Here is a 23,594-nt window from a genome sequence, read left to right as displayed (position 1 = left end):
TCCGCTGACCGGTTGGGCTCAGTGGATAGAGCATCGGCCTGCAGACTGAAGGGTCCCAGGATCGATTCTGGTCAAGGGCATATACCTTGGTTGTGGGCACATCCCCAGTAGGGGGTGTGCAGGAGGCAGCTGATTGATGTTTCTCTCTCATCAATGTTTCTGACTCTATATCCCTCTCCCTTCCTCTCTCTGTAAAATATCAATATATATTTTTTTAAAAAGAGGGCACCACTAAGAATATTAGGCCCCACAAACTATGCCAAGCATAGGGGTTACAAAGATGAGTTGGTTCCTATCCTCAAGTACCTCACTAAGTAATCTACTCAATACTTAGATATTACCAAACTGAATTTTTCAGGGTTCTTATTTCTCTAAAGGGTACAAAAATAGCAGCACAAAAGATAAAATATTAAAGTATTATTAGTACCATTTACTAGCCTCCATAAGATCCTGATCCACACTATTGGTGCTGTGCTCTCTGCCATCAAATGTTCGAATTTTAGGATATTCTGTTCTTCCTGCATATGCCTCTCGCATTTTTAAATTGAAAGCAGCTTGTGCCACCTGCTTATAATGTATCCTGTTAAATGCAATCTGCTGCTTCACTTCGTGTAGAGCATCCAAAAAGAACCTTTCCACTTCTGTTCTCTCATCTAGTATGTTCTTGGCCAATTTCTTCACTCTATTCATTTCCTTGTCCTTCATCTGAAGAAGGTTCTGCAGCTTGTAAATTTCAATCAGATCACCTTGGTTATTTACCATTGCCTGTTGCTTCAGTTTTAGAACTTCAGTCTCAAACTCTCTAGTCAGACAACTCAGGGCAGTCTCCAAGCTTACCACCTTCTTCTGAAGACTTTGGATTTGAGATCTCTGCTGGGTAAGTTGCATAACCTTTTCCTTAACCAGCAGATCGTCGATTTCCTAAAAACAGAAAGAGGTGAGAGATTTCTTTTTTCTTTAGTCAATTTCAGAACTTAAAAGTTCCTCTCTAATTTCCATTACTTTGTTAGATTTGAGTATGATGCCAAGTTCAGATGGGATATTTTAGAATTCTGCATATACAGAGTAAAAAACATCCTAGGGTCCTTGTCTAGACTTGTGAAGACCACTAATTTTGCCAATTAAGAAATTTTCCGCCCTACCCGGTTTGGCTCAGTGGATAGAGCGCCGGCCTGCGGACTGGGGGGGCCTGGGTTTGATTCCGTTCAGAGGCACGTACCTGGGGTTGTGGGCTCAATTCCCCAGTGGGGTCGTGCGGGAGGCAGCCAATCGATGACTCTCTCTCATCATTGATGTTTCTGTCTCTCTCTCCCTCTTCCTTCCTCTCTGAAATCAATAAAAATATATTTTTTAAAAAAAGAAACTTTCCTTCCCCTAATATTCTGAAAGGTTAAATATTTTATATTATCAAAAGGGTAATTCCAAAATCAGTATGACTATACAGTAAAAAAATTAACAACTGTATACTGGAAACTCTGGCAGTTTGCTAATTACCTATCTCAATGTCCATTTTCTCTTCTCCCCCTGAGTAATAAAATGCCAATTTTTTTTTTTTTTCAGGAAGGCAGTGAGCTCAGTTGAAAATTCCCTGTCTCCCCTGTGGTTCAGCATAGCGATGTAGGTTCTAATCAATGAGGTGTAAGTAGAAATGTGTGTAGGACTTTCAGGAAGAATGCTAAAGGGAGGGACATATATTTTTCTTTCTTGTCCTTCTTCCTTCCTGCTCTTTTAGTAATGATTAGAGATCCAGCAGCTGCTGTGGGCCATGAGGTGACTTTGAGGATGTAAGCCATATGCTGCAGAGCAGAGTTAAGGAACCTGGGCTTTGTTGGCTTTCCAGCTCTGACTTCCTTCAGGTGAGAGAATAAACCCTTATGTGATGACTAGAGGCTCGGTGCACGAAATTCGTGCACAGGGGTGGGGGGAGCATCCCTCAGCCCGACCTGCACTCTCTCCAATCCAGGAGCCCTCAGGGGATGTCCTACTGACAGCTTAGGCCCACTCCCCATGGCTCTCTGCTCTCTGTGGGGCCTGCCATGGGCAAGCAGGCCCTGCTGGGTGCTGTCTGTGAGCCGCGCTTGCCTGCTCATGGGTTGCCCTGGTGATGGCCAAGCAGGCCCTGCTGGGTGCTGCCTGTGGGCCCGCTTGCCTGCTCACGGGTCACCGCGGCTACAGCCAAGCAGGGCCTGCTGTCTGCTGTCAAGCTGCGCGGCCACCCTCACCTCCCAGGGCGGTGATGGTCCTGGGAGGCTGCGGGCTTGGCGCCTGTGTATGCAAACTAACCCGCCATCTTTGTTTGGGTTAATTTGCATACTCACTCCAGATTGGCTGGTGGGCGATGCGGAGGTATGGTCAATTTGCATCTTTCTCTTTATTAGTGTAGATGCCACTGTTGTCAGGGCTGTTACAGCTGAACCTGTTCCTAAGTGAATCAGAGACCAACTCTAAGCAAAGCAAAATGAGTATTCTCAAGTAGTAGATAATAGGAGTTGTAGTTAGGTTTCTGATATATTCTTTATAATGCCAAGTCTAATGCTTCTTAGTCATTCAGTAATTAATCTTTTGAGATAAGAAAGGTACATCATTCAGACAGAAGAAAAATGACCCCTTTGTCCTTACATATCTTTATTAGAGGCCCGGTGCATGGAAATTAGTGCACAGAGGGGGGGTCCTCTCAGCCCAGCCTGCACCCTCTCCAATCCAGGACCCCTTGGGGGATATCTGACTGCTGTTGGGGATCGGGCCTAAACTAGCAGTCAGATATCCCTCTCACAATCCTGGACTGCTGGCTCCTAATCGCCCACCTGCCTGCCTGCCTGGTTGCCCCTAACTGCCCCCCCCCCCTGCCAGCCTGGTCATCCCCAACTGCCCTCCCCTGGTGGACTAGTTGTCCCTCACTGCCCCCCTACCAGCCTAATCACCTCCAAGTGTCCCCCTGCCAGCCTGGTTGCCTCTTACTGCCCTCCCTGCTGGCCTGGTTGACCCCAACTGCCCCTCCCTGCTGGCCTGGTTGCCCCACACAGCCTGCTTGTTCACTTGTTTGGTCGTCCCTCACTAACCCCCCCTGCTGGCCTGGTTGCCCCACGCAGCCTGTTCAGTTGTTTGGCCGTTCGGTCGTCCCTCACTAACCCCACTGTCAGCCTGGTTGTAGGCAGCCATCTTGTGATGGCATGATGGTCAATTTGCATATTACCTTTTTATTATATAGGAGGATTATACTCAATGCTTAATATTTACCAACTTAATCTTTAAAAAAACAAACAAAAAACAAAATGATAAGGCCCTGCCAGTGTGGCTCAGTGGTTGAGCTTGATTCATGAACCAGGAGGTCATAGTTCAATTCCCAGTCAGGCACTTGCCCGGGTTTCAGCCTAGATCGCCAGTAGGGGGCATGCAGGAGGCAGCTGATCAATGATTTTCATCATGGATATTTCTATTCCTCTCTCCCTCTACCGTCCTCTCTTTGAAATCAGTAAGAACATATTTTTTTAAAAGATAGGAAGCAAAGTCTAAAAGAGAATGGGAACCTTTTGATATAAAAGGGAAGTTTTAGACTCTAGCAACTTCTTAGATTTTTTTTGTAGAGCATCAGCTTCCTTCAGGTGGTAGTCAAGAGCTTTCTGGAGATAAACATTCTCTTTAAAAACAGCTCTTCCAGCACTGTTCAATTGCCTGAAATAGAGAGACACAAGATTTCAAAACAGAGGTCTAAGTTTCAGATATTACCAAACTAGGACAATTATTGCTTTATCCCCCCAAATTAATGATAAGGACAACCCTGCTAGATTGCTATTATTAACCCCATTTTAAAAAATATTTTTTTAATTGATTTCAGAGAGGAAGGGAGAGGGAGAAAGAGATAGAAACATCAATGACGAGAGAGAATCATTGATTGGCTGCCTCCTGCACGCCCGCTACTGGGAACCAAGCCCACAAAGCAGGCATGTGCCCTTGACCGGATCTAACTGGGGACCCTTCAGTCCCCAGACCGACACTCTATCCACTGGGCAAAACCTGCTAGAGCATTAACCCCATTTTTTAGATAAAGAAATTTAATTTCAAAAAATTAAGGAATCTACCTACAGTCAATTGGTATATGTGTTGAAAACCAGTCTAATTTCAAAACCCAGTTTCTTACCTGTACACCATGCTGCTACAAAAAAGGGTGGAGTGGAAGAGGGTGGAAACACAAAGTTCTCTTTATGGAAAAAGTGAGGGAAAATAAGCCAGAAAATTCAAAGAAAGCAAACCAGGAGAGAAGTGGGAGGACAACATGATAAGAACAAAACAGACCTGAAAAAGGTAAGAGGCTATTAAAAAGGGGAAAATGGCAGCAGTCTCTTACACAACAGCTTCATGATGGGCTCTCTCTGCCAGCATTATTATCTTCTTTTCAGCTTCCTGTTCTAGTCGGTGCTAAAAAAGAAAATAGTCTGTTTTAATACAGAGTTATATTTCTAACAACAAATTAACACATCAAAAAGTTAAGTATTTTATAATGTCAAAATACTCCTGTCCACATGACCTGATGTGAACTCCACCTATTGATAGAGGAGTCAGAAGAATAGTGTGAACACAGGAACCTTAGGGTACCTCCCCATTTCCTCATTAAAGAAATACATGACAGATAAATAGGAAAAAAATTCCACATTAGTATGGCAAAGCAGAGCTGAGAGAAATTTCTGCTAAATATAACGAGGAGAGTCAGTATCTATGAGAGTGATGAGAGTCATTATGCATTCATTGAACAAATTCCTATGGAGCAATAATAGTGTACCAGGTTTTTTAAACACTGGAGATTCTGTGGTGAACAAAACAGATAGGGTCCCTGCTCTCATGGAGATTATATCCTATGATTGGACCCAAACAATAATAATAATTAAAATGTACATCCTGTGTACCAGAGTGACCTCTCCAATCCCAACTCCCCTATATAATGAGGTTTATGTAGCTTTAGTTCCACCAGGGAAACACCAAACTGAGGGGGATATGTCTGAAAGCATTGGTAAGATGACAATCTCACTTGGGGGTTTCAAGAATCTCTAACTGGGAAGGGAAAAAAGACTAGACAGTGAGATATCTAAAATAGGCTTTGTTTTCCCTATTTTTTATTCTACTGTGATTTGATAAAAAAAAAAATACAAAAAACTAACAAGGTACCAAATGGAAGGTTGATATCTCAGAGTACATGTAAATACATTTATGTTGTTCTGGTAAATGAAAGAATTTTAAATTAACCTTAATATGTCATACCTTTTCTTTAAAAAACCTGCTTTCCAATTTTCTAAGAGTCTCTTGATGTTTCCGCTCTGAATTCCTTAAATTCTCCTTCAGCTAAATTAAAATAGCAAAACAAAAAGACAACAACAACAAAAACCTGGTCAATAGGAAATGAAATTGGGGTTGATTGGGGCCTATTCCTAGGAAATTCTCAATAAAGAAACATTTTCTGTTACACTTTACCTCTTAATCCTGAACACACAGAAAAACTCCAAGTCTTTGCCTGTGAGTACTACATTTCCCCCAAACTTCTCTAGATTTACAGGATCAGTATTGAGTTCCTAAAAAGTCTTTCATGAATAACAGTTCTCAAAACATTCAGACAAGGTATCCTCATAATTATATTTTCTAAATATCTTTCATTTTAACCATGTGGATACACAGAATCATATTTTAGAACTGAAGAGACCTGAGGAGTCAGACTATATAATCTCTCAATTAATATGAAAATCCCTCCTATAAGAAGAACATCTAGAAACAGAATATCACTAATTCAAATCTCATTAATTCACTAAGCTGACCTTTAATAGTTCTTAATTTTAGAAAATTCTTCTTAGTATTAATCTTAAGAAACATCTCCCTATGATTTTCACAGATGAATCATTCTGTCCTCTAAAACTATCTTATATAATAAAAGCCTAGTCCTAACTGGTTTGGCTTAGTGGATAGAGCGTCGGCCTGCGGACCAAAGAGTCTCAGTTTCGATTCCGGTCAAGGGCAAGTACCTTGGTGATGGGCACATCCCCAATAAGGGGTATGCAGGAGGCAGCTGGTTGATGTTTCTCTCTCATCGATGTTTCTAACTCTCTATCCCTCTCCCTTCCTCTCTATAAAAAAATCAATAAAATATATTAAACAAAACAAAAAAAAGTTAAAAAAAAAAAGCCTAATATGCTAAGTGTCCGGTCATCCATTCAGCCAATCAAAGCATAATATGCTAACGATATGCTAATACCACTCAATTGCTTGCTATAACGTGCACTGACCACCAGGGGGCAGACAGTCGACTGGTCGACCAGTCGCTATGATATGCACTGACCATCAGGGGACAGACGCTCTGACCAGTAGGCTAGCTTGCTACTGGGGTCCAGCCAATTGGGACTGAGCGAGACAGACTGGACACGAGCTGGAGCCCTCCTATGGTCCCTCTCCAGCTGGCCAACCTTCCATGGCCCTCTCCGGCCCCGATCATGCACCAGTGGGGTCCCACGGCCTGGCCTGTGCCCTCTCGCAATCTGGGACCCCTCAGGGGATGTCAGAGAGCCGGTTTCGGCCCGATCCTGCAGGCCAGGCCAAGGGACCCCACTGGTGCTCGAATTCTTGCACCAGGCCTCTAAGTATATAATAAAAAGGACATAAAATTCTTTTTTTTTAATATATTTTTATTGATCAGAGAGGAAGGGAGAGAGAGATAGAAACATCAATGATGAGAGAGAATCATTGATTGGCTTCCTCCTGCACACCTCACTCTGGGGATTGAACCCATAACCCAGGCATGTGCCCTGACTATGACCTCCTGGTTCATAAGTCAATGCTTAACCACTGAGCCATGCCAGCTGGACAAAAATGACATAAAATTCTTCTAGGTAAAGAAAGCAGAGCTAATTTAAAGCTATGGTCTCACCTGGCCAGTGTGGCTCAGTGGTTGAGCACTGACCTATGGACCAGGAGATAAGGGTTCCACTCAGGTGAGGTCATATGACCAGATTGCTGCCCGATCCCAGTAGGAGGCAGCTTATCAGTGATTCTTTCTCATCATTGGTGTTTCTCTCCCTCTCCCTCTCTGAAATCAATAAAAAAAATTTTTTTAAAGTAAAAATGTCCAAAACAAGGAACCAATTAATAAATCATGACACATTTACTCAATAGGATTTCATGTTAACAAACAATTTGTACATCATGACCTCATTTTTGTAAAAATATTTTAAAAATATATTTCTTGCATTGCTGGCTTGGTGGTAATAAACTCCCTTAGCCTATATATATATGAAATATGTTTATATATATATATAAATATGCTTCTACATAGCATTTTAATAAAAATATTCAATGGCTATACCTAGGTGTTTGTGTGTGTGGCGGGGAGAGGACAACTTTTTTTATCAGCTAAATTTGCTGAAAATGGTTATCATCAAAAACAAAGACAAAACAATTTATGAAAAAAATAACTAAAATAACTGCAAGCTACTAATATATGCTTCTTCTTCACAAATCACGTGGATAGAAATATTTTTTTCTTTAAAATATATGTTTTGACTACCTTTTTATAATCTAAATATAATTAGCCTCTTTTAAATTTATACAGTGAATTTTATTACCCAGTATAATTAATTTTCTTCATTTATGTTTTACCTACCCCCTTAATTTTAAGTTCACGGGCCTCCACACCTGCCTTAATTCTTCCATATTCCACAGAACCACTTTATTTTCCCCCATAAGCCTTTGAATTTTAAGTCGTCCTTGCCCAACAGCCCTCTTTGAAGAGATATGAAATCTATTTGTCCCCTAGGTGGCAACATTGTTCTTTAAAAAAAAATCACACTGTGGCCCACTGGATTATGAACTAGTTCCTCATTCATTTTGATTCAGAATGTATACCTCCACATAGGAATCTATTTTGAGAGTTCCTGAAAAGTTAAGGAACTTAATTTGATTCAATATGCAGCCTTTTCATATAAAACAGAACTTAATATTCCGTCTAAATTTTTTCAGCTTTATTGAGGCATAAAGGACAAATAAAATTGTAATGTATTTCAAGTGTACATAGTGATGATTTGATATATGTAAACATTGCAAAAGGGTTCCTCCCATCTAATTAAAAGAAAAATTGATATCCCTCCAATTATTTTATTTATTTATTTATTTATTTATTTATTTATTTATTTATTTATTTATTTTGAGAGCGAAAGAGAAAGAGTAAGGGAGAGGGAGAGAGATAGAAACATTAATGATGAGAGAATCATTGACTGGCGGCCTCCTGCACGCCCCACCCTGGGAAGAGAGCCCACAACCTGGGCATATGCCCTGACGGGGAATCGAACCATGACCTCCTGGTTCATAGGTTGATGCTCAACCTCTGAGCCATACTGGCCAGGTTCCCGCCAATTACATTTTTAATGAAAAGACCCACTCAGCATTTAACAAATATTTATTGAGCTAGTAAATTACTGTTTATCTTGTATTTTTTTATTAATATATTTTATTGATTTTTCACAGAGAGGAAGGGAGAGGGATAGAGAGCTAGAAACATCGATGAGAGAGAGACATCGACCAGCTGCCTCCTGCACACTCCCCACCGGGGGATGTGCCTGCAACCAAGGTACATGCCCTTGACCGGAATCGAACCTGGGACCTTCCAGTCCGCAGACCGACGCTCTATCCACTGAGCCAAACCGGTTTCGGCTGTTTATCTTGTATTTTTGATGAATACAAAAGACAACACTATTTGTACTTCGAAAAATTTACAATCCAGTAGGGGAGATAAAACAAATTATAACTATAATATCAAGATAGGATAGGCTAAATGGTATAAAAAAGATACAAAATGCTATGGAGACACAGAAAATTATTACTTTTTTTCACTAATAACCTATTTTTTCAGAGAGCTACACACCACTGTTAATATAATTCTCACTATGTCATATACACTATTTTAAATACTTTCCATATATGCACTCAGTCCTTAAAACAACACTATAAGATTCTTATTCTCCTCATTTTACAGATGAGGAAACCAAGGTATGGAGAGGTTAAGTAGCTTGCCCAAAGTCACAAAGCTGACTTCAGCTACTTGTGCCTGGCACTCATCTGTGACATTTGTTGCATTATGATCAATGCAATAAAACTATATTCTGAGCTGAGGGGATGGAAAGTAAGAAAAAGAGCATAGCAAGGTCAGAGGAATTTTCTAAAAGTACTGTTTTCCGCATCCCACCCACACCTACCCAGAGAGCCTTCTAAAATTTTCTAAAATTATCATTCATCTGTCTAAGCATATTTTCCTTTAGGACTTTGCCCATACTTTTTTCAAAGAACTGTAGTTTGTTTCTTATTGAAGTTACTCTAAAGGTTTGACTGCTGATAAATGTGGGAGGATGTGCTGGCTAAGATTTGGTACATTTACAAAGGAATCAATGCTTAGAAAAAGAAAAGTCTAAACATCAAGACCTTTTGCATCCAGCCCTAAACTGATGTCTTACACTTTTATTGTAAAAAAAAAATCCCTTTACCATCTCACATGAGTAAATATCAGTGAAGGCTTTTGCAGACATAGTAGTTAATTCTAACCTCCTTTTTAAAAGAAAGAAAGAAACTTACCTCATCTAATTCTTTCTCCACTTGGATTTTTCGTTTTTGGAATTGTTTTATTGTTTTTAGCTCTGTCTGAATCATGCCAATTTCTTTGGCTTTCTGATAGAACTGTCCCTCCAGCTCATTTATTTGCACAGTATACTTTTGTTCCTATATATAAAAACAAAGAAAAACAGGTAAATGAGTTAGGAAAAATAACAGATATCCTGCAGAATCATGTTCCATTTGAAGCCTTAAGCCATTTGTCTACCCTCTTTGGAGAAATGTTCCCTTTTTATTTTTGCATAAAGTTTTACTTTCTGTTAAAAAATATCAAGTGCATTGAATAAGAAAAATTCTAAGTAAGCTGATCTTGTATGGAAAATGCAGGTATTTATTAACAAGAGGCATAAGACTAAAAAAATTTTTGTGATAGTCTTTGTCTCTCTCTTTTTATTTTTTATTAATATATTTTATTGATTTTTTACAGAGAGGAAGGGAGAGGGATAGAGAGCCAGAAACATCGATGAGAGAGAAACATCGATCAGCCACCTCCTGCACACCCCCCACTGGGGATGTGCCCGCAGCCAAGGTACATGCCCTTGACTGAAATCAGACCTGGGACCCTTCAGTCCGAAGGCCGACACTCTATCCATTGAGCCAAACCGATCAGGGCTAAAAAAAAAAAAAAAAAAAAAAGTAATCTGTAAGAAAGATAAATAACGTTCCTGACCCTAAATTAAAACTAATAAATTAAGAGACAAAGGGAAGGCTAATATCTCTAGTAAAAAAAGCAAGGAGCCCTAACCGGTTTGGCTCAGTGGATAGAGTGTCAGCCTGCGGACTGAAGGGTCCCGGGTTCGATTCTGATCAAGGGCACATGCCTGGATTGCGGGCTCAATCCTCAGCAGGGGGCATGCAGGAGGCAACCAATCAATTATTCTCTCTCATCATTGATGTTTCAATCTCTCTCTCTCCCTCTCCTTTCCTCTCTCTGAAATCAATAAAAATATTTTTTAAAAAAAGAAAGAAAGGAGAAAGGTGGAAGAGAGAGGAAGGAAGGAAGAAGAGAGAGGAGGAGAAGAAAGAAGGAAGAAGAGGGAGAAAGGGAAGAAAAGGAGAGAGAAAAAGGAGGAAAAAGAAAAAGGGCCAATACAGCAAAAACAACAATAACAAACAAACAAAACACACAAACACACAAAAAAACCCACCACACCTGAAATATCAAAAGTAATGCAAATGACCCTAAAAAATATGAAAAAAATGCTCAACCTAGCTCACAATAAGAGAAATGCAAATTGAAATACACTGAAACAACATTTCTCACCTATCATGCTGACAAAACTCTATTTTGATAATATACTCTGGTATATTTTGAACACATAGACAGAAGTTAGATTTTTCAGAATATACCATGTTTGATAGATTTGACTTTGGAACCACATAAATATTTTACATAATTATAAATATTTATATAATTACATACTTTTATATGCACAATTAAACTTTTCAAAAGCAACTCCTAAAAATCAAAAGCAAAGTGTGTTGTTGCGTTTGTGGCATAACCTCACAGAAAGGAATTATTTCAAATGGTTCTTTTTTTAAAAAAATATATTTTATTGATTTTTTACAGAGAGGAAGGGAGAGGGATAGAAAGTTAGAAACATCAAGGAGAGAGAAACATGGATCAGCTGCCTCCTGCACACTCCCTACTGGGGATGTGCCCGCAACCAAGGTACATGCCCTTGACCGGAATCGAACCTGGGACCCTTCAGTCCGCAGGCTGACGCTCTATCCACTGAGCCAAACCAGTTAGGGCTTCAAATTGTTCTTAAACCTTATAATTTGATAGTAGATTCCTATTGACATATATCAAGGGGAAAAGGGCCCCACAAAAATCTTAAAACTGTTCCTATTAATCTATGTTCGTGGTAGCATTGGTATTAGTATTCTGTGACTGTATTGAGGTTTAAAGCAAATACAAAATTATATAGGTATCATTAAGAACCAGGATTTTGGGCAAGGAAGAAAGGACACACTTAACTTTATAAGGAGATAAAGTTAAGTAAAAACCCTGTATTCCTGCATCTGAATTGAAAATATTAGTGTGGGCTTATATTTTGTGATATATTTTAAGCTTTTAAAAATATATACATATTTCCTAACTTTTGGCCCACTGAAAAGCCATAGGAAGAATGTAAAACACGGGCTCAGTAAGCACCATTAATACCAGATGGTTTTCTACAATAACATATTTTAATGTTATTTTTTGAGCTTCTGCACAACAGGTGTATGAGCTGTAAGGTCAATGAGCTGCTCAGATGACCGATTCATTTAATCTCATTGTGTCTTAAAAATGAGCTTTCCAGAAACCTGATCACCCAGTAAGTATATTAATTAATGTATACTGATACTTACCAATTTCTCCTTCTCCTCTTGGGCTTTTTCCTTTGTTTCATTCAATTGCTGTTTTAGTTTTTCAATCTGTAGAAGATGAAAATACAGAGTTAAGAAGGTGATGAAATTGCTGTTCTTCCTTTATTAAATAGCCTTGTTTTTCACATATTAAAACCAGTAGGGTTGGAGAGGTTGAGTAAGAGGAGAGGGAACATACTTCATACCTTTAATCTGCTAATGCTAGTTTCCAAAACCTGGCTATCATAAGAATTACCTAAGTAACTTTATTTTTTAGTTGTGGTAAAAAAAAAAAATACAACATTAAGCCCTGGCTGGGTAGCTCAGTTGATTAGAGCATTGTCCCAGTATGCCAAGGTTGTGGGTTTGATACCCAGTCAGGGCACATAGAAGAATCAATCAATAAATGCATAAATAAGTGGAACAAAAAATTGATCTCTCTCTCTCTCTCTCTCTCTCGTCAATAAATACATGTTAGCCGAAACCGGTTTGGCTCAGTGGATAGAGCGTCAGCCTGTGGACTGAAAGGTCCCAGGTTCGATTCTGGTCAAGGGCATGTACCTTGGTTGCGGGCACATCCCCAGTAGGGGGTGTGCAGGAGGCAGCTGATTGATGTTCCTCTCTCATCGATGTTTCTGACTCTCTATCCCTCTCCCTTCCTCTCTGTAAAAAATCAATAAAATATATTTTAAAAAATAAAATAAATAAATAAATAAATAAATACATGTTAAAAAAAGAGCCCCGCCTGTGTGGCTCAGCAGTTGATCGGTGACCTATGAACCAGGAGGTAATGGTTTGATTCCCAATCAGGGCACATGCCCAGGTTGGGGGCTCGATCCCCAGTAGGGGGCGTGCAGGAGGCAGCTGATCAATGATTCTCATCATTGATGTTTCTATCTCTCTCCTTTCCTCTCTCTCTAAATATAAAAAATAAATAAAATTAAAAGACATTAAATTGACCATGTTAACCATTTTTTTTATTTTTTAAATATGTTTTTATTGACTTCAGAAAGTAAATGTTAACCATTTTTAAATGTACAGTTCAGTAAAGTATATTCACATTGTTGTACAATAGATCTCTGTAACTTTTTCATCTTGCAAAACTGAAACTCTATACTCATAAAATACTAATTCCTTTTCCTCCTTTACCCAAAGCCTTGGCAACCACCTTTCTACTTTTTATTTCTGGATTTTTACTACTTTAGATATTTTATATGAATGGAATCACACAATATTTATTCTTTCCTGACTGGCTTATTTCACTGAGCATAATGTCCTTGAGGTTCATCTACGTCATATGTAGCATGTGACAGGATTTCCTTTTTTTAAATTTTTATTCTTTACTGTTTAAAGTATTACATATGTCTCCTTTTTCCTCATTGACCTCTCCCCGGTCATTCCCCCCACCTCCCCAGCACATGCCCTTGCCCCTCTACTGTCTGTGTCCATGGATTATGTTTATATGCATGCATACAAGTCCTTTGGTTGGCCTTTCCCCCTCTACTTCCCCTCCCCCACCCCCAGCCTTCCCTCTGAGGTTGGATGGTCTGTTCGATGCTTCTATGTCTCTGGATCTATTTTAGATCATCAGTTTATGTTGTTCATTATATTCCACAAATGAGTGAGATCAGGTGATATTTATCTTTTTCCAACTGGCTCATTTCACTTAGCATAATGCTCTCCAGGTCCATCCATTCTGTTGCAAATGGTAAGAGTTCCTTATTTTTTACAGTAGCATAGTATTCCATTGTGTAGATGTACCACAGTTTTTTAATCCACTCATCTGCTGATGGGCACTTAGGTTGTTTGGATTTCCTTCCTTTTTAAGGCTGTATAATAATATTCCATTAAATGTCTGTATATACCATTTTTTCCCTTTTTTATCCCATCAATGGACATTTGTGTTGCTTCCACCTCTTGGCTACATGAATAATGTCTGAACAAACATGGGCATGCAAGTATCTCTCCAAGATCCTGCTTTAAATTCTTGTTGCTGAGTCATCTGGCAATTCTATTTTTAATTTTTTGAGAAACCTCCATGCTGTTTTCCATAGTAACTGTTCCAATTTACATTCCCACTAACAGTGCATAAGGGTTCTAATTTTTCTGCTTTCTCTCCAACATTTGTTACTTTCTGATAGTAGCTATGGTTATCACATTGTTGTTTTGATATGCATTTCTCTTATCTGGGTAACTTTTTAAAAATTTTATTTCTCAATTACATTTGACATTCAATATTATTTTGTATCCATTTCAAATGTATACCCTAGTGATTAGACAATCATATACTTACAAAGTGGTCCCCTCGATATTTCAAGTACCCACCTGGCACTGTACAATATTATTACAATATCATTGACTATATTCCCTATGTTGTACTTTACATCCCTGGGACTATCTTGAGACTGCAGGAAGCTACCGTTTTCCCAATACTGTCATAAGAGTGCACCAAGGAACGGGGAAGGCAGATGGACCTTGGGCATTAGCAGGCTGACGCTAAGCACCAATTGTTCCATGTTGTGATATTGGTGGCTAGAAGCAATTTCTTGACCTAATAGTCTCAAAGTAAATGTTTACTGAACCTTATGATCTTTATTGACCTTAGAGACGGTCTATCTGCTACCTGTTTGCCGTGATTTACTGAGGGCAAGATGTGTATCTAAAATTTAATAAAAAGCAGATAAGGCCAGGTTTGAGTGTGCCTTCCCAAGAGAGAGGTCTCCACCTGGCCCCCCATGCCTTCTAAATTCATATTTCTTATATAGGACTTTCATTTGTGCGTCGGCCCCTTCTTCAGATCCTGAACCCTAGCCTTGCAGGTTGCGGCATGTGACTACCAATTTGTACTTCTTAATCCCTTCACCTTTTTCACCCAGTCCCCCAAATCCCCTCCCCTCTGGCAACCATCAGTCTCTTCTCTGTATTTATGAGTGTTTCTACTTGTTCAATTATTTTGCTCTTTAGATTCCATATATAAGTGAAATCATATGGAATTTATTTTTCTCTGTCTGACTTATTTCACTTAGCATAATATATATGGGTAACTTTTTAGGAGAAAAGTTTCAAGAAGAGTACAATGAGTTCTCATTCACTCTTCACCCAATTTCGCCACATTTACTTTCCCTCTGTATAGAAAAAAGCATCTAAATATATAGAAAGATCTATCTAAATATATAATTATATAAGTATAGATATACAGATGATATTGTTTTTTTCTGGACCATGTGAGAATATATTAAAAACATGACGATCCTTTACTCCTAAATAATTATGTATTTCCTAATTTAAAAATGCACTTTTTAAGAAGCAGAGTATAATTATCAAAATTGGGAAATTTAACATTGATATAATCTATAATCCATATTCATATTTTATCACCACTTGTCCCATTAATGTCCTTCATTGCAACTTTTCTTTTTCCAGTCCAGGATATAACTCTTGATTATGTATTATATTTGTTGTCATGTATCCTAGCCTCCTTTACTCTGGAAAAGTTTCTCAGTCTTTGTCTTTTATGATTCAACATTTTTGAAGGTTACTGGCCAGAGTTAGGGTTGTCTGAAGTTTCTTCATGAGTAGATTCAAGTTATGCATTTTTGGAAGGCATACACTGCAAAGCAATGGTGTATCCTTTCTAGTGCATCACATCATGAGGTGATTGATGTCAACTTTAATCAATTAAGATTGTGTCTGCCAGGTTTCTCCATTTAAAAGTTAGTATATCTCTCTCTCTCCCAATTTTTTTTTTTTTTTTTGGAGGCAACCAAAATTTTTGGCGGCCTTGTTTCGACAAGGCTTACACACACAAAAAAAAGTTAGTATTTTTTCTTTTGTAATTATTAAGTAATTTGTGGGAAGGTATTTTGAGATTATGCAAATATCCTTCTGCACATCAAACTATAACCCACTAGTTTTAGCATCCACTGATAATTTCTGACCGAATCAATTATTACTGTGATGCCAAATGGTGACTGTTCCTACTCCATCCTCACTCCTTGGAAATTTAATAATTTACTACATTCTACTATAAGGAAAAGCTCTCCCTTCTCCCTCATTTATAATGTATTTATTTATTAGTAGTATGTGCTCATGGACTTACTCTTTTCAATGAGTTTTAATTTATCAGTAATTATTTATTTTGATTTTCCCAGATTTGGCCAGTGGGAGCCCCTTTCAACTAGTTCCTGTGTCCTCTAATATTTTTACTTTTTTTTCTTACTAATTTTTTTTCCCTTTTTATTGAATGTATTGGGGCGACACTGGTTAACAAAATTATACAGGTTCAGGTGCCCAATTCCACAACACATCATCTGTACTCTGTGTTCACCATCCCAAGTTAATATATATATTTTTTAAAATATATTTTATTGATTTTTTACAGAGAGGAAGGGAGAGGGATAGAGAGCTAGAAACATCAATGAGAGAGAAACATTGACCAGCTGCCTCCTGCACACCCCCGACTGGGGATGTGCCTGCAACCAATGTACATGCCCTTGACCGGAATCGAACCTGGGACCTTTCAGTCCGCAGACCGACGCTCTATCCACTGAGCCAAACCGGTTTCGGCTCAAGTTAATATTTTTAACTTATTCTCTGTCACGATAAGATATTCCAGGCTCATCTTTTATTTTCCCTGTCCCAGTCTTGGAATTAGTCATTTCTCCAAGAATGCTGGTTTTAGTATGGAACCTAAGTAGTTTTAAACTAAAAACTCCTTGATTTGGTTATGCAATCAGAGGATCCAGAAGTGAAATATTGTTGTAAACAATATCTTAGACTAGTTTAAGGAAAACTTACAAATTCTAAAAAATAGATATAGTCCTAAACCATGTAGCACGGGTGTGAAATGATCTTTTGTGATTGACTGAACAAAGCATTAAATACAAAAACCCATTTTTAAGAAAAATTTCCAAATTTTGTTCAAGATATAATTTTTAAAACATTTTCTTTTTTAATTCTTATAAACTTGTGAGATAAGAGAGTGAAAGGAAGCAAGGGGAGAGAGAGAGAGAGAGAAACATTGATTCATTGGTCCATTTATTTATGGATACATTATTCTTTGGTTAATTCTTATATGTACCCTGAATGGGGATAGAACATATAACCTTGGCATATTGGGACGATTCTCTAGCCAACTGAGCTGCCCAGGCAGGGCAAAGCATTTTATTTTTAATATTTCTATAATTAACATGAAATAAGACTATAACAGCTTAAATAAAGTTTAAGAAAATAATGCATTTCTATGATATAGAAGAATGAGTAAAACACTATAGGAGAGCTAGCTAACCAGGATATATTGAACCTGCTTTACTTCTTTGCAAAATAATTTCTTTGGTTTTAATGAACATCCATGATTGTGAAAAATTATGCATTTGCTACAGCTAGATGTAGGCCTTTGATATATGGAGGCAGATGAAAATAAAAATATATATATATAAGTGATACTGATAAAGGCAGACCAATATCAATTAGTTAATACAGGCCACAAAGCTTCTATGTAATTAGGATTTCTACCCACCTACCATATTATCTTTCTCCTGGTCCTGCTTCTTCAGGTAGCTTAATACAGACATTGTGTCTTTCTCCATTTTATACTGCTGTTTCTTTAAGTCCTCATTAGTTTTCGCAAGTCTCAGGGAAGTATCACGATACTCAATCCTAGAGAGTTCTGTGATTTCCAGCCTGGCCTCCCAAAGGGAGGCATTGGCCTTGGCTCTTTCCACTGCAGTTTCCTCCGTTTTTGTTGTCTTCCTACATGGGAAGAGGGCATTGACAACATATAACTAATTATTCTCTATTACATTTCTCTATTATTGTTTTGTTTGATATTGCCTGGCACATATGAGCAAACATTATTAGATGAATTAGTTAGTAATAAATACATATTTACTTGACAAAGGAGTTGTCTTAGTAGGTGCCTCTTCCTGGAAGAGGAAAGCTTTGGAGCATAACTCTAAAGGACTAGAAAAACAAAGAGGAAAGGCATAATAAGTTAAATTTATTTCATAAAGCTTTCACATCTTTTCACTTATTTGATTCTCTCACATTTGAACTGTCTTTTCTATTCCAACTTGCTCAGTCTTAGACCCTGGCTCTCTCTACTACAAACCCATTTCCTTAGTTCCTCTTCACCATGAAGATACATTCATAGTGTAAATGTAACTTTAAGTCCATATTTCTGTAATCTTCCACCTATCCCAATCCCAATTTTCTTTTTGTTCTAGGTTATTTTGTGTGTATTTTTTGTTTGTTTCTTGGCTAGCCTTGGACAAATGTTCAAGTCACTTGAGCAAGTACTAGTATGTTAAATATCTTATCTGCTAGTTCCACAATGCATCAGGCTTCAAGGATGCCTGACGAACCATAATCATTTGTACAGAGGTAAAGAGGAAATTTTTTAAATAATAATAAAGAATGGCTTTGAAGATTAAAGTGATAAAAGGGGAGGCTTTTTCCAAAATAAAGATTGTATGAGCATTACCAAACATTATCCCTTACTATGGTAGGCACTGGGTATATATTTAGATAATAACTAAGACTTCACCTGTATTTGAATTCTAAATATTTCCACACATAAGTATGTGTGGACATTTCTATACTGCCACCCTCCATCCCCACCAACTTTTGGTTCTTGATCCCTTTTCAGTCCCACTTTCACCTTTTATTCTCTACAAATTATGGCCAGCTTCATCCCCAACCCCACCCTGTTATAGCTGTTGAACTCCCTTTCCAGCATGATTTTGGCAATAGTGACAGACTGCCTTGCTACAGTCATCCAATTGCTTCCTGAAGGTATCAAGTCCAACTTGCTCTGAGTTGATGAAAGAAATCAGATAGGATTTCTCATAAAAGGACCAATAATACTGACTGTAAAAACAAAGCAGGATTTCTCAAACTATGAGTCATGGAAAATCCAAAGAATAAGAGATCTGTGTTCTTTTTTTTTTTTTTTTTTAATCCTCACCTGAGGATATGTTTATTGACTTGAGAGAGAGAGAGAGAGAGAGAGAGAGAGAGAGAGAGAGAGAGAGAGATTGATGTGAGAGACAAACATCATCAGTTGCCTCCTGTATGTTCCATGAGTGGGGATCAAATCACCAACCTAGGTATGTGTTCTGACCAGCAATCGAACCCAAAATCTTTTTGGTGTACACAGTGACACTCCAATCAACTGAACCACCTGTCAAGGGCTCAATGTTCTTCATTGTTGATATATATACTGTAGATGCATGGTCAAAAATAGAAAACATATGCTAGTGAGTTCCAAGAATGTGATAAGCCCTTGGCACTTTTTAAAAGTGCTAGACTAACTATGCAGTTATGTGGGTTTTAAAGTTACACTGTAGAAGAATTCTTATATGAATAAACTAGAGGCTCAGCATGCGATTGAAATCGCTCAAGGAGGCACCCCGTGGGGGGCTGGGACCTGTGCCTGACTCGTGCAGTGCCGGGGTGCTGTGGGGGGCCGGATCTGTGCCTGACTCACATCGTCCCTCCACCACCCTGCCTGTGTCCACTCCGGAGCCACCCGAGCCGCCGCGCCGGCTGGTGCAGGCCTCCCTGTCTGTCTCTGCTCTGTGTCTCTGTCTCTGCGCACGCAACCTCCTCCTGTCCGGTCGTGACCCATTATGGTGTCTTGGCCTAATTTGCATATTACCTCTTTATATATATATATATATCTATATATATATATATATATAGATATATATATATAGATAGATATAGATATAGATATAGATTATATATATATATATATATATATATATATATAGATGAGGAAAGTTACAAATAAGTATGTACATTGGGCTATCATTTAAAAACTTAAAAAAATATCCCAAAATGCTATTAGTGGATGATGAATTACAGGTGATTTTTGTATTCTACTTTAACTTTCCATGTTTCCTAAACTTTCTGCACTGAGCATTTATTACTCTCTTAAACAAGTAACTTCACAAACCTTACAAGTTTGGGGATTCTCTCATAGTCCCATATGTAGTATTGTTGGACACCATGTATGACACTCCAATGTGTCAGGAACTACCAGGGCTACCTAATAGGTTAGTGACAATTAGCAGCAGCTCCAAGCCTGGAAAGGATTCGTGCTACAGTTAGTTCTGATCATTTTGGAGAAATCTGAACAATTAGCCAATTTGGTCAAATCCTTTATGCTTTCCTTTGAACCAAAAGGAATCCCTAGAAGACCTAAGGAACTACTTCAATCATCAAGAGATCCTTTAGATGTTCAAGATCATAACAACCACATAGTAGAGATCTCTCAGACTAGGATCAAGAGCACAGTTCTTGTGGAATAAATATCTAGGTTGAAGCATACACAGGCAGATACCTTATTTATTGAACAAATAATAAGCATCTGCTGTGTGCCAGGCTCTCTGCTAGGTGCCGGAGATGTGGTGAATAATGCTTAGTGCCTATTCTAGAGAAGTTTATAGTCTTGAGCAGGGTTTCCCCACCCTGGCGCTGCTGACATTCTGAGCTAAATGATTCTTTGGGGTGTGGAGGGTGAGGGGGTTGTCCTGTGCATTGCAGGATGTAAAACAGCATCTCTACTCACTAGATGCCAATAGCACACATTCCCAGATGTAATCATCAAAAATGTCTCCGGGGATATTGCCAAATGTGCCCTGGAAGGCAAAATCACCCTGGGTTAAGAATCACTCATCTATCAACAAAAAATACACACAAAATAACCTAGAACAAAAAGAAAATTGGGATTGGGATAGGTGGAAGATTACAGAAATATGGACTTAAAAGTTACATTTACACTATGAATGTATCTTCATGGTGAAGAGGAACTAAGGTAATGGATTTATAGTAGAGAGAGCCAGGGTCTAAGACTGAGCAAGTCAGAATAGAAAAGACAGTTCAAATGTGAGGCACTGGGTAATGATGAAAATGTTAGATATCTGGGCTGTCCAATGTAGTTACACTAGCAACATGTGCTTCCTGAGGTTATGAAATCTGGCTAGTACAATTGAGGATATGAACTGTTAATTTTATTTCATTTGAATGTAGCCACACATGGCCAGTGACTACCCTATTGGACAGCGCAGGTCTAGAGGACCCCCAGTATCCCAATGAATGTTATCCTGGCTTTCACTTCTAGTGTCAGACCGCTTTCTCCTCACTCTCAGCTCTTTGTTCCTCCACAAGCACCTATTTCATTCGGTCCTGTATTAATTCTACTTTTGGGGAACCTGTCTGCCTCCATCGTTAATGCATTATACATAGGTAGGGGCTGTGTCTAAATTACGTCAGGGTCCCAAATCTCATCCTATGGTCTAAGCTGAAGCAGTCAAGTCTGGCATGCATTTGAGAACTTCTGAACAATGGGAACTGTCCTCAGAATCCGGGAGAGCCAGAGAAAAGTCCAGGAGGGCGGGCGGCAAGGCGTCCGTCAGCCAACCCCCGCGGCCCCCAGGCCCGAATCCCGGGAGAGGGCCCCCGAGTGGGTTCTCCTTACTTCTTCTTGTCTTTGTCTTTGTTCTTGCCTTTCCCTCTGCTCTTGCCCCTAATCGGCATCTTGGCTTCTCCAAGGGCCGGGTTGTCTGGGCGGTTTCTCCGCCGCCGCCCAGCCCGGGTTCTGTCTCTAAGGGAACCAGCACGCCGGGCTGGTAACTTTCCGCGCCGGCCGTTGCTAGCGCCCGGAGAGCGCATGCGCCCTGACGTGACTCCCACGCCGCCGCGCGGCGGCCGCCCAGTCAGCGGGCCGGGCGCGGAGGGCGGGGCGGAGATCGCTCCGAGGGCGGCGGGCGGCCGCGCCGGGGCGGCGCGCGCGGTGAGTGTGCGAGTGTCGGGAGGGACCAGACCCTGTCCCGGGGCCGGGTGGGGAGACCGGGACAAGCTAGCCCCAGCCCGCGGCGCGGCGCGACGTCCTGGGGCCGGGCGTCTCGGACGGCGCGAGGTCGAGGCGCCCTCGCCCCGGGAGTCTTGCTACCGTACAAGGTCCGGCCGCCCCGCCAGTTTCGCAGCGTCCCGCGTCCCTGCTGCGCATCCTCCCATTTCCTCACGCCCAGCCTGCGTGGCCGCGGCCGCCTGACGGTGCTCCGCCGCCGGCTCTCCCGCGCCTGCCCTGGCTCGTTTGGTTTCTCCCTTCCTCTTCAGGCTTCTAACTCTTGCTGATTCTGTAAGGGATGGCGCACGTAGCGGACTTTCGGGGGGGCCACACATTTTTTTGGTGAGGCCGTTGAGGACTTTTTAGGAGACGGTGGTTGGAGTGAGGCTGGCAGCCTCCGCCGGGCAGCGCCCGTGGGCCTCCGGGAGCCGGGCGAGGAAACGAGTACTGCCACCTGGAGGCTACGGGGCCTTCCGGAGAGTCCGGGCGTCTGGTCCTCGGCCCCATTCTGTCCTGTACGGCCAACGCTGCCTGCCCAGAGCCGGCCGCATTCCTGCTTGCTAGTATCCCTTGCGTCCGCAGCCCCTTTTTCTGTAGTTGCATAAAGTTGGAAGCTCTTGCTTCTCCCCCCCTCCTGAGCACGCCTGTGCAAAGGAGTACTCCAAAGTATTGTTCTTTTTCCTAGGAGGAGCTCTGTGACTAAGCCTTCATTCAAGGAGAGTGAGTGAGTCCTTAAGGCAGGTGGGGAACTCTGGGTGCCCAGACAATAGTTAGGAAACTTGTGATTGAGGCTCAGCTGTGCGACGTCCTCCATTTCGAATTGAATTTAAAATTTCTTTTTAAAACGTCATTGTGCATCTTCCCTCTCCATTTCCCTGGGGAAAAGTTAATTACCGACACCCTTTCCAGAGGCCTTTGACCTCTGGTGCTCTCCCACACCCCCTTTTTTTTCACCTACTTAGTTTCTGTTTCTGAATTCTGTGGTTAGAGGGAACATGCTGATTTGTTAATGAGCACTGAAAATCTTTTTAGACATACCATCTGCTAGCACGATCGTGGCTTACTCTATTTTTGGTGCATTTCCCCCTCTTTTGTATGTCACACTCCAGTGGGTCCAGGGTGAATCACCATACATTGAAGGGGTTTCCTCTTGGTATGGAATCTATAAAGTTATGATTAATTTTGTATGTTTAAGGTTCTGAAAGTGCACTCTATTGATAACCTGCAGAAAAGGAATAGGGCATCTTCTATCACAGGCTATATTTGGAATGCATTCTAAAAATTAGTAACTGTAATATGAAATTCAGTTCAAGTCTTTTGTTTATACATAAGTTTACGGATTCATTTATAAACATGAAAATTTGATTGTAACAAGATTATTTCTTAATATGAGCATAGTAGTTTCTACTTGTATTTTATAGTATGTACTTTATAGTTATTTTATCATACAGCACATTTTTATTGACTATAAGGTTGAATTTATAGTTAGAACCATTGAGAGATGAATATGACTAAGAGAAATGTCCAGATTCATAGTGTAGTAGAGGTAGTTCTAGAATATAGTCTTCTGAACCTCTACATTCTCTGCCAAAAATCTTGATGTTATTATTCAGTCTTCCTGTTAGTAAGATATATCTGATGGTGCAAATAGTAGAGTAGGAAGTTGCAGGTTAGCAATTCATCTGGTAGCATTTCCTTCCATAATTTCTGGTAGTTTTACTATGAAATTTCAGGGTTATTTTGCTGAATAAACCTG

General features: G+C 40.0%; 2 protein-coding genes across 6 annotated transcripts in view; one reads left to right on the top strand and one right to left on the bottom strand.

Moving 5' to 3' along the window:
* Positions 1-21,616, bottom strand: part of BBOF1 (basal body orientation factor 1) — a 29,074-nt gene extending 7,458 nt beyond the window's left edge. For both annotated transcript variants that reach the window (XM_079768412.1, XM_079768411.1), the window contains exons 1-8: positions 21,467-21,616; positions 17,508-17,736; positions 11,989-12,054; positions 9,598-9,741; positions 5,254-5,334; positions 4,346-4,416; positions 3,528-3,672; positions 428-921 (exon numbers count right to left, since the gene is read on the bottom strand). In XM_079768412.1, the coding sequence (XP_079624538.1) occupies positions 428-921; positions 3,528-3,672; positions 4,346-4,416; positions 5,254-5,334; positions 9,598-9,741; positions 11,989-12,054; positions 17,508-17,736; positions 21,467-21,525 (1,289 nt within the window). In that variant the 5' untranslated portion in view covers positions 21,526-21,616. The remainder of the gene's footprint in view (positions 1-427; positions 922-3,527; positions 3,673-4,345; positions 4,417-5,253; positions 5,335-9,597; positions 9,742-11,988; positions 12,055-17,507; positions 17,737-21,466) is intronic.
* Positions 21,617-21,720: 104 nt separating this feature from the next.
* Positions 21,721-23,594, top strand: part of ENTPD5 (ectonucleoside triphosphate diphosphohydrolase 5 (inactive)) — a 49,913-nt gene continuing 48,039 nt past the window's right edge. For 2 of the 4 annotated variants that reach the window (XM_079769888.1, XM_079769883.1), the window contains exon 1: positions 21,758-21,781. The gene's annotated coding sequence lies outside the window, so the exon portion shown is untranslated. Of the gene's footprint in view, positions 21,782-23,594 lie in introns of all 4 variants that reach the window. The other 2 variants (XM_079769881.1, XM_079769885.1) reach the window with 2 other exon arrangements.

The sequence above is a fragment of the Cnephaeus nilssonii genome (assembly GCF_951640355.1).
Source record: "Cnephaeus nilssonii genome assembly, chromosome: 4".
NCBI lineage: Eukaryota > Metazoa > Chordata > Mammalia > Chiroptera > Vespertilionidae > Cnephaeus > Cnephaeus nilssonii.
This window is presented reverse-complemented; position numbering and strand designations above follow the sequence as displayed.